The sequence below is a fragment of the Pagrus pagrus genome (assembly GCF_965226575.1).
Source record: "Pagrus pagrus genome assembly, chromosome: 16".
NCBI classification, from domain to species: domain Eukaryota; kingdom Metazoa; phylum Chordata; class Actinopteri; order Spariformes; family Sparidae; genus Pagrus; species Pagrus pagrus.
The window spans coordinates 17,211,255-17,223,174 of record NC_140200.1 but is presented as its reverse complement, the minus strand read 5'-3'; the positions used below and the strand labels follow the sequence as shown (position 1 = coordinate 17,223,174).

The 11,920-nt window shown below is 43.4% G+C and overlaps 1 protein-coding gene across 1 annotated transcript in view; it reads left to right on the top strand.

Annotated features, from left to right (window-relative positions):
• The window catches only part of ryr3 (ryanodine receptor 3), a gene marked incomplete at its 5' end in the record, with an annotated part of 125,295 nt that overhangs the window by 71,063 nt on the left and 42,312 nt on the right, over window positions 1-11,920 (top strand). Inside the window, 7 exon segments of the mRNA XM_084377371.1 lie at window positions 654-866; window positions 1,765-2,374; window positions 2,885-3,085; window positions 6,118-6,220; window positions 6,909-7,043; window positions 10,169-10,442; window positions 10,581-10,695. Coding sequence (XP_084233497.1) covers window positions 654-866; window positions 1,765-2,374; window positions 2,885-3,085; window positions 6,118-6,220; window positions 6,909-7,043; window positions 10,169-10,442; window positions 10,581-10,695 — 1,651 coding nt within the window.

The window sequence follows — 11,920 nt, the reverse complement described above, 5'->3', positions numbered from 1 at the left end:
CATGTGGGTTACAATCAGATAAAGTGAATCAAATACCTGAAAGATTGAGAAACATAATGCAAAAACGTTGCAAAAATAATACTTAAATCCAAAACACTGACCAAATACACCAACAAACATTAAAAGGCACAGCTAATAAAGTGTACTGTAAATAGTTTAAGAACTAGAGCTGCAACGATTAATTGATTAGTTGTCATCTGTTAAATGAATCGGCAACTATTTGATAATCGATTGATCGGTTTGAGTAATTTCTTTAAGAAAAAAAAGGTCAAAATTCTCTGATTTCAGCTTCTTAAATGTGAACATTTTCTGATATCTTTGCTCTTCTGTGACAGTAAACTGAAGATCTTTGGATTGTGGAAAAAAAGACAAAAAAGAAAAGACATTTGAGGATGTCATGTTGGGCTTTGGGAAACACTGAAAGCCATTTTTTCACCATTTTCTGACAGTTCATTTAGTTGTTTGGTCTATAAAATGGAAAAAAAAAAAAGATCAACAGGTTAATTGTCAATGAAAATGATCTTTATTCGTAGCCCTAGTAGCAACATCTATGAAATTAGACACATTTTTATTATTTAATCGGCATATTTTTACTATAATGTAAATGACCCTGTTGTTCCTCCATCACCTTATTCTCTCCTACGTTCTTGCAGCTGTCACGACATCCTGGAGTTGTCCGAGCATGAAGACTTGAGAAAGTTCCACTACCACACGCTGAAGCTGTACTGCGCCCTCTGTGCCCTGGGAAACACCCGCGTCGCTCACGCCCTCTGCAGCCACTTGGACCAATCACAGCTCCTCTACACCATCGACAACCAGTACCTCTCTGGCATGCTGAGAGAGGGTTTCTACAACGTCCTCATCAGGTGTGGTGGCTGAATATAATGTCATGAGATTGCTGATTTTTTTGTGGTTGATATTTCATTCGTCTTTGCCCTCCTGCAGTTTGGTTAATTGCCTTTTTTGTCTTTTGACGAAATTGTGTTGAGAAAAATATATTAATGTCGCTGTCACTGATACAAAATGAAAGTCTACGATGCTGCAGCTCAAACTGAACAACTTTTAAACTTTTGTGCACGGAGGGCAAAGAAGCTGGCTAATTTCTACTCATCAGAGAATGTAATGATGATCCACGATAGAAAGATAACTTATTACGACATCAACTGCACCATCGTTAACTGTTAACGTGATGGAGCGGCGCGCAAGACGGCAAAGTGAATTTGTCATGATAAATCCTAATAATGCCTCTGTGATGTATTTGCTCTGCCTGCGCACATCCGGTGTAATTGAATCTCTCTTTCCTCGCATAACATCGATAAATTCTCAGCTCACCCACACAGACTGACATAATCAGGACAAATCATGCATTGTGAATGTCACCTGCTTCTTTCTAGACATTGTGTTTACCTCCATTATCACTGGAAATGCAATTGTAAGTGGAGGGTGTTTGCAGCCCTGTGGGTGGAGAGTTTTGTCTTGCGAACTGTGACTATGGGCCACAAATAGTTTGAGAACTCAGCCTCTCGGCAGTGAGTCAGGTAATTGCTGAGTCATTGGTATTGATCAACAACCCAGTCACCTCCCCCGGATATATTATGGTAATTCTGTGCTGCGGGGCTGTAGAAGTCTCATAAGTTGCACATTTATACCACTTAGAGAAAGCTATTTTTAAACCCAGACCTAGAATGGTTATTCCCTGATAAGTGTAATGGCCGGTGCCTCCAGGTGTGCGATGATTGAACTGATTCTTCTTCTAATCGCCAGCATCCATCTTGAGACCGCAAAGGAGGCTCGCCTAATGATGAACAACGAGTTCATCATCCCTGTCACGGACGAGACTCGCTCCATCAAGCTCTTCCCTGACGAGTCCAAGCGGCACTCGCTGCCCGGCGTGGGCCTGAGCACCTCCCTCAAACCTCGGGTCAACTTCTCCCCCGTCGGCATCATCAACATGAGGCGCCACCAGTTTCTCCACAGCCCTCAGATCCCCCTGGTCGCCCTGAAAGAGAAAGCCATCAGCATGCTCACAGAGGCCGTGCAGGGCGGAGGCGTACATATCCGAGATCCGGTAGGCGGCAGCGTGGAATACCAGTTCGTCCCCATCCTGAAGCTGATCGGGACGCTGCTGATCATGGGAGTCCTAACCAGCGAGGAGGTGAGGCTGATCCTCCTCCTGATCGACCCCAACGTGTTCGGAGAGCCCAAGGAGGGCGAGGAGGGGAAGGGGGATGAGGTGGCCGTGGCCGGGGAGAAGGAGGAGGTGAGCAAGAACGAGGAGAAGGCTGTGGAGGCGGGAGAGGAGGAGACGAAGGAGAGCAAACCGCCGGTTAAAGGTCTGCTGGAGAAGTCGCTGCCCGAGTCCGTCAAACGCCAGGTGATGAAAATGACAACACGCATTTCAGTGATTAAAATAAGTCCATCAATTCATATGCCAAGGTTTTAATTAAAACTTTAATTTTACCCATCTTGTGTGCCTTCATCAGATTCGGTACACTAATTCCCCCATTTGTCAGCAATTCAGGGCTTTTATGATTTATCTCTTACTGAGAAGTTGAGTGCATGAGTGCAGAGGAAGGCAGCGGTTGAATACTAATGCTGCCATTAGTGACTCCACAATACTGTTCACATTCAACCTTAAACGCAACTTGAATCTTTTCATAATGGAGAAGGAGGCAGATAATCTCTCTGAAATTGTGACAATATATGAGGTTTCTCTCTGTTTAACAAACAAAAACTGTTCAGTCAGTTGATATGAAAGTTATCTTATTCAGAAACGGCATCAAATAACACACACACTCACAGAGAAAGAGAAACTTCTAAGTATTCTCTTGATGTTCGAGTCCTCTGACTTAATGTCCTGGGAATGGGTTTCTGTTCTCGTCAGATGTGCGAGCTGCTGCACTACTTCTGCGACTGTGAGCTGAAGCATCGCATCGAGTCCATCGTCTCCTTCTCCGACAACTTTGTGTCCAAGCTGCAGTTCAACCAGAAGTTCCGCTACAACGAGCTGATGCTGGCGCTCAACATGTCCGCCGCCGTCACGGCCAAGAAGACTAAAGAGTTTCGTTCTCCCCCGCAGGAGCAGGTACAGTACCGGAGTCTATAAGGAATTGTTTACATCCTGCTTGAGATGCGATTTATGTTCAAGGTTGTTTGAGGTGTTGCACTCGAACGAAAGCCCAGATTGATCACTTGAGCCTTGGGGTGGAAAAAAAAATCAATGACCTGGGTTTTTGTAGTTCTCTGAGTGGCTTTTATTTTTGTCTGTTTCTGAACTTTACTTTCAGCCGGTATTCCCAAAGGCTAAATTGGGCCATATGTGAGGCTAAATTGAACTTGGAATGAGTTGAATGTGCGTTGAGAGTTAAACGGCTGGCATTTACGAGTAGAAAATAGCTATGAGTCCCAAAGGGGGAATGTACATAATGCTGTGTTCAACTTTTTTAGATTTCAAGTAAGTTTAAAACTCAGGATGCTTCGTGAAAAACTGTTGATGAAGCATCAATTGACTGACTTAGAGGTCATCCTTGCACGGTTTGCAAGTTTTTACATATCAGAATATTAGAGCACAAACATGTATAAAAATAAAAATGCTATGTCGAACCAAAAAAAGCCCCTGATTGAACAGCACGTTGATGCCGCTGGGAAACCTAAATTACAGCAGCAGACACAGCAGTGCGTGCTATCTGACCCTTTTAGACTAAAATATCCCCCTGAGGGTTTTATTCAGTCTCACAACAGATGTCGAAGCGATCGGCCTTTTTAACTTTCGAGAGGTCAGACTCAGGTTTCGTTGCCATCAGGGCAGTGGTCAGTCCGGGGGCAGACTGGACTGGGTCACCCTTTATTGTTTATTTGGATTTATATTAAATGTTACTCTGGTAACAGCGACTATTCATGAGCTCCATAATTGGCGTTGAACCGTAATGACTGTCATAATGAATAAGCTAATATCGGCAGATATATCGGCCTAGCTACGATAAGGTCGTGTGTGTGTGTAGATGCTACATTCAAGGAACAGCTGAATTATCTCACAGTCATGTTATGATAAACTGTCGGATGACTGAGACACGTGTTTTAGTTTAAAGAGTTTGTTTACATGTGCACGAGTATTGAACATGAACATGAAAAACCTAGTTATTTCTATCACTGTATACAAGTTCGTAACAATATCAAGGTTTCTGATCGTCTGCTCGCAGGTGTGTTTTAATCTCTCACCATCTCCACCACTCTGTTCTGTATGTTCAGGTGTCTACATGCCACAGTATCCCATTCTTGTGGAGCGCTCCACAGAGCACGGCCGTGTCCAGGTTTCTGAAACTAAGATATGTCTTGGATATTTAGGCTGGGCTGCACCAACGAGGATTCATTTGAACGTTGTTTTAACTTGAGATTATGTTCACCAAACTTTAAAACTGTCTTTAAATCAAGAAAGATTCAATTTAAACCTCAGTTTATTGTAAACCTAGAATAAATGTCATTCTGATGCACTAAACTTTAAACTCCAACTTAAACTGCGATCCAGTATTAACTTTAAACTAACCCTGGATGAGGCTTAGCTTTTGAAATGGCTGCCTTTTTAAATAGATTGAGCAAAATCTCGAATAGAATTAGACTCAAGATTAAAGTTCAGCAAGGACATTATTATGGAGCTGAGCAGGAACATTAAACTGTCAAACAAGCAGCTCCGACTCCTGGTGGTCCTGAGATTTTATGTCTCTAGAGGTTGAATGAACACCTACATAGTAACTCCACCGTTTGGCAGTAAAAACAATAAACTTGGATTATTTTAACAGAGATTAGTTTTGTGCAACAGAGCTCTGGTTAATCTTTCATCTGGATTTCATCATTTTAATCCTAGTTTTGCTCAACTCGGATTAGAACTAATCTTAAATTAAATAAATCTTTGTTGGTGCCCTCATAGTTCACCTGGTAGTTCAGATGCAGAGTCCTCAGCAGCGACCTGGGTTTGATTCCAACCTTTGCTGCATGTCTTCCTCCATCTCAACCATTTCCCGTCACTCTCTAAGCTGTCCTATCAAACAAAAAGAAAAGAATAATCTTTGTTGGTGCAACCGGATCTTAAATGCACATTAGATAATGAGGATACGAGCTCACAAGTTCATAAAAACTCATTTTAGTTTGCTTTTTGTTGAGACCTTGTGGTTAAGTATTGGATCTGGCTGCTTGGTGGCTCAATATAACACAAACTAAAGCACATTCACGGCTCTCAGTTGTGCTCCCTAACACCAGCTCAGTGGGTTATAACTGCGTCAGCACACTGAAGTGCCGGGGGCTCAGATCTGTGTAGCTAATGAGAAGTTCCCCTTTAACATCCATTCCTCCTCCACTGTGTCTCAGAACCAGAGTAGAAAGGAAAGGAGAGGCGCATCATTATTCTTCCTGCCCAGTAGCCAGAAAGTTCCCGTGATTTTCTTCTCTGTGTTCGTTCAGATCACTCGCTTTTGTGCCGAGGAGAGTTCTCGCAAACGAGGCAGCGGTGAGCCAAAAGTTTAGATGTGCACGACCGCAAAGATTTCCCTTCTCAGAATGTTTAATTGCATTTTCCTCTGAGCGGGAAAAACCTTGCAGATAAGCAAAGCCTTACGGCCACGCTCTGATCCCTGATGAGTCAGTAAGTGTAGCGGTCAGCAGCAGGTGTAGACCAGAGACGGCATTCTCTGTATGTTACTCCCATGGTTTATTAAAAAGCTCTGCCAGGAATAGACATCAGAATGGCCTAAACTAGACTCTGCGTTCGCCCCAAGGAGCATCTCATGTATATTAAGTCTGTTTTATAGTTAGCTTTTGACACGCAGCAAACGCGGCAGATTTAGAATAAACTATTTGATCGAGACGGGTTCATCTTTTCGTTTGACTTTTTCACCCTGCACTGATCGCACAGATACTGTCTGAAAAGCCCACATGAGCCCTCACTGCAGGAGAGACTACATGACTAATTCTGCTGCTGAGCGTGACTCAGTAATAATGGTGCTGTCCTGTCTGTACGCCATCCTCCGTTTATTCATTCTTTCACACCCTTTACGCCTGTTTGCTTATTTGTCCCTCCCTCTCCTCATTTCTCCGGCTCACTCCGGCTTTGTGTCCGTCCTGCAGATCAACATCCTGCTGAACTTCAGCGCGGGGGAGGACTGCCCCTGTCCAGAGGAGATCCAGGAAGAGCTCAACTCCTTCCACGAAGAACTGCGACTGCACTGTGGTAGAGTCCAACTGCTCCTTCAGTTCTTTTACAAATTGTATTGATTGCGGTTCATGGATGATCATACTTTGTTCATGTGAAGGTATCTTCTCACACAAACGGATTCTCTTCAACCATTGTCTAACGGTTTTAAGCACTCGTCGGATGATATCTGCTATCAGAAGTAACAACCCTGTTCAGACCTGGTGTTAAAATCCATCCTGAGTGACCACTTGTTATCAGACTTCACTTCTCTTCACTATACACAAACACGTACATCACTGCGACAAACTGACAATATTTTTGATACGACATTTGCCGAATTTACCAGAAGCCCCAGATAATGAAGAATTTGTCATAGACAGCATTTCAGAAAGTTTATAAAGTTGCTCCCAACAAAATCGTGTGGTTTTTCCAAGGGAGACTGGTGATTTTCTCCAGGGGTGACACCAAAATTTGATATGTTTACTGACAATAAAATGTGGTGTTCCTGAAATGTCTTGGTTAAACCAGTGTGCTCAAACAGCTGCTCTGGAAGATAGACACGGAGTAGCACACAGGCTGATAAAACACCAACACACTGGTGTCTTATCATACAACACTTAACCCCTTTTAACATCGGTGCACTTGAAGAGAGTCCCACTTACTTTGTGCACCTTTAAGCTCTTGACACAAACTGCTTCTTACACCGATGCGTTTCTCCTTGCAGGAATTCCCGTGGATGAGGAGGAGGAAGAGCAGGACACTTCGATTAAAGGCCGTCTCCTCGCTTTAATCTACAAAATCAAAGGTCCACCTCAGAAGACGGAGGAGGAGCCAACAGAGAAGGAGCAGGCTGCCCCCAGTAAGTAACTCTGAACACCAAAAAGGAGAGGAAAAAAGGCCTAGTAGCTTGAAAGTCTCAAGGTATTAAGATGCGCTGGTAATCTAAGCGACGCAGTTCACAAGAGTATCAGATACAGACAGATTCATGTCTGAAGTATAAAGTCTTTTCAAAATTCTGACTGAAAACCCTCGAAAAAGAGTCTTTCCATCATGAATTATATAAAACATAAGACACGGCCCGGCTGCTAATTTAACAACTTCTGTCCTTCTACCTGAGGTCAGTGGATTCAATACTCTCTCTGCCGCCCTTTGCTGAGAGCGTGGTTATGTTCTGTTTCAAATAATAGAAAGGACTAATGGACAGCCACTACAAGACTCTGTGCTATAAATTTTAATGGCCAACTCCAGCCTCCCACACCTAGCCTGCATTATTGAAGAGCTTCATAAGTGGACAGATGATGTGATTCAAGGTGATTCTGGCAGAGCTGGATCACATTTTCATGTCATATTTGGAGCATATTGAAGTGGGCACATAAAATGATGGGCGAGGCAGAAAAGGCTGCTCCTTATCCAGTCTGTTATACCTGTATTATTCAAAGGGCCCATATTATGCTAATCTTCAGCTTCATACTTGTATTTTGAGTGCCTACTGAAATATGGTTACATGCTTTAATGTCTTTTGTTCTGTTTCTTAAATATGAGCACATCTGACTCTGTGTCGTCACATGCAGATTAGGCAGCAGACAGGGTATTTTTCTGTGTTTGTGCCGACTCCCCTGTGAGCCACCGTTTGAGCCGATGCAGAGCAGATGTGAATCTGTAAGATGGTCACCTTCAGGGCAGCTCGCTCCCTCTCTATCCTCTCTGTGTATCCGTCTCGTCTCTCATTAGGATTCTGCTTGAAACTGACCCTTTGTTTGCTACAGATGTTGCGCTGTTCGACTTAAACACTCAAAGTTCAGAGATAGCTTTGGAATAACAATGTTATCTGTCTTTCGGAGAGGCGCAGCGTTGAGCTACAGCCTCTGCGTTTATCTCTGCAGGTCGCTGAGTTCCTCTGTAGTTGTGTTTTGCTTTATTGTCGCTTGTCTGTAAGATGAAAGTTTGATAAGACCTCAGAGTAAAGTTTCAAACGATCACCCAGACTTCACCCCTTTAAACTGTAGCCCAGGAGGGTCATTTTTTAAAATGTTCATCTATTCCTATATATTTATCTTGTGAAGTGGATGAGGTAGACCCATGTTGTTCCCGTTTCTTAATGAAAAAACGTTTTGATGTGTCCGGGGAGCAGCCGGAGCCTGCAACTGCTTCTCAACAGTTTCAGGCATTTTCTTCCAAGGTACTCTCTCTGGAGACAAAAGTTTGGAGGACAAGCAAAAGTCAGTAACGCCCCTAACCTTTTTATAAGTCGACTTGCTGCAGGAAAGGAAAACGTTGAGAGCAGCAGGAGCTCTAAAAAGAATCATTATCTTCTAATCCATACATTTTGGAGTCGAGGTTTGTTCATGGATCAGTGAAAGTTTGTAGAGTTGTCAAGTCTTTATAAGGCGCGGCAGTCCAGGAGTATTAACGATGATTGCACTGCAGCATTATTTCAGGTTGTACTGCCCTGAATGCCAAAATGTATTAATCACAGTGCGTCTGACAGTCAGCGAGCTGCCCTGAGGCTTCTGAACAAATAACGCAAGTGAGCGGCGAGAAACCTGTGTGATGTTTTAATCCGGTGTCTGGTACATTTGGACTTGAAAACAGTCACTTTTCACTTCTAACCAGGTGACAGGATGCACATATACAAATCGAAGAATTGCATAACAGCCACACTTTTATTTCCGACTTCCAATGAAATAGCCTAAAAGAAAATACAGCTGTTTTAGGAAAAGGCTTGAAGATAATGCCGAATAGTAAAATAAAATGCATATATACGTGTTGCTGAGCCTCGGGATTAAATAATATATTGTTTCCTATTAAGGATGAGCTAAAATTTATACTCCTCTGAAATGTTGTTTTTTAGCTTTTTGTGTGTGTGTGTATGTAAGAGAGTGTGTATCTGTGTGTTCCCTGATTTAATAAGTAGGATAAAATAACAGCTACAGAACCTTGACTCATCTGCAGCATAAACACAACAGGACTGCAAACACAATAGCGTTCACTGTGGTCGAACCTCTCGACACCTGTTGTAAACCTGGCACCTTTTTGCACAGCATGTTATTATAAGACCGTCAGGGCAGAGGCTGAGGGAACTACTGACTGGAGGAGCTGTCTGATGTCTGTTATTATCACGTTTTCACCAGTTTGTTTGAAACTGCAGGATGAGGCCGCTTCATCTGCAGGCTTTGCTTTTTCTACAGCTGCATCACACAACGCTCCATGTTTACATCAGTTCTTTTTCAAATTAAATTGAAAGGTTTGCGTTGAATATTCTGCCCTTTCTCGGTTTGTGTTGAGTCTCTGCTAATGGTTACGCCGTTTTGGTTTAGGGCTGCTGTTTTAAAACCCACTGTGTTGTACACAGTGAGCAACTAGCTGGTGAACGAAGTGAAGTATTTAAAGGCAAAAGAGCCAAATATTTGTCTTGAGAGTTAGTAGAGAGCAAAGCACAGAGCAGAGGAGAGAGAATAAAATTAATGATAATGTTCATCATGACTGCTGGATGTGTAAATGAGCAACTGCTTACAAGTTCACATCATCAGCTTAGAAAGTGATGATGGATAAATGTTTGGGCTGCCCTCAAGTGGCCAAAACATGCAGTTATTGCAGGTTTAATTAATCAGAAATCACAGAGGAGACGCACAGAACACTCAGAGCACCAGATGCTCCTCAAGAGACGGTTGGTGCTTCAATCTTAAATTGTGTCTGTTCTTTCCTGACAGTTATTATCAGATAAAGAGATTCTCTTTCCCATTTGTCCCTCATGATTCACCCCTTTCTGTCAGATGTGTCTGTTTTGCTGGGGAAAAAAAACTGAGAACTATATTTAAATGTTCTCATAACACTTTCTTTGCTCACTATGCTGCTGCGATCTGACAAAGTTGTTCCCAAATTGTGTCAAAAACAAGCCATGATACACCCGGGATCACACCGCAGATTTCGCTACCTTTTATATCGTTATTCACTGTGCGTTCTGTTTACTTTTAACCTCTCCAGCGAACCTGAAGGAGCTGATCTCCCAGACCATAACCAGCTGGGCTCAGGAGACTCATATCCAGGACCCAGAGCTGGTCAGAGTGATGTTCAGCCTGCTGAGGAGGCAGTACGACGGCATCGGGGAGCTGCTCCGGGCCATGAAGAAATCCTACACCATCAGTGCCGCCTCAGTGCAGGATGCCATTAACCTGTTGGCATCTCTGGGTCAGATCAGGTCTCTGCTGTCAGTACGCATGGGCAAGGAGGAGGAGAAGCTCATGATTGATGGACTGGGGTAAGAAAATATGCCACAATGAACACAGTGACGACTGTAAAATAACGATCATACAGGCGTTATACGGATACGTCTCCATCTCAGTGGTATTTAAAATGCATCTACATACACTCACAAATCGTCTACTTGTGCTCCCAGTGACATCATGAACAACAAGGTTTTCTACCAACACCCCAACCTGATGAGAGTGCTGGGAATGCACGAGACCGTCATGGAGGTCATGGTCAACGTGCTGGGAGGAGACAAGTCACAGGTACGAAGGGCGTGACCTTGTTAGGACTTCCTGTATTGACTGTGGTCTGGCAAACCCATCTTAGCCCAAGGTCTGCTTATCACCAGCAGAGTTTGTCGTTGGACCGTTGATCCTCCACGGCAACTTTTTATGATACCCAGCACCTCTATGACATTGATCAAAGTTAGCTAAATGTCTTACTAACAGCCCATGGCACACTGATTAAACAAATCTAAACAAAACGGTTGACTAAAGAGAATATGTCCTTTTTAACAATCCTTGTACAATTGGGTACAAGAGGTCTTAAAAAACACAAGAAGTAGCGAAAAAATCTGAAGAAAATTCAGGAGCAAACGGTAGTTATTAAGAAGACAACGCGAGGGAGCTTTCTGTCTTCGTCATGGTTTTGTAATCTTCTCTCGAGTCACGCCACAGCAGCACCACAGGCTGCCGGAGAAGGTTGCAGCACTTGAGGCTGATTTATGTCGGCGCTCTTGACACTTTTGACGGGTGTCGCTCGACAGAAATTAAAGCGCCGCGCGACGTTTCAATCTGTGCTTCGGTGAAAGGTTTCTGTCATCTCCGTGGTAACCAGACACTATCCTCCAGCAGCCAATCAGATTGCGCGACAAAATAATAAGGTTACCGAAACATAACAAAATTGTTTGGAGCTGTTTTTTTTTTTTTACAATAAAACACCACGGGGCAGCTTTAAAGCTGCATTTGGAACTGAAACCTGGTTCTAGTTTATGTTCCTCCCCCTTAAAAAACCCTGATAGCCCGAGAAATATCGAGGTGGAGCGTGCTGTTTTAAAAGTCATTGGTTAGTAGAACAACATATAAATTACAAGCAAATCTCTCACTTTGAAATCAGTTATAGTTTCTGATTTAGATCCAGAGTTTGGGGACTATTTGACTGAAAAGCCCTGACAGAAGCTCTTTACGCTCGATGGGTTGTATACTGATCTCAAGAAAAACAAATTTACTCCTAAGATGGTGAAGTACGCCAAGATCAACAGCCCTAATACCCAGAAAAACCACAAGGGTAATGGAGAGGGCGGACGAGTAAAGTAGGCCCGGGAGGGCATGACGGGGGCGAGAGGGAGGCCTCTCAAGCCTGTCCTTTTTGGGCAGTGCTGACAGAAGCTGCGAGAGGTGGTTGTGATTTAAGGGCACGGCCGGTGCCAAGCATGAATTGAACCTCAGACATAAAGACCTCAGGGAAACATTCAGGCCTTCACATCTG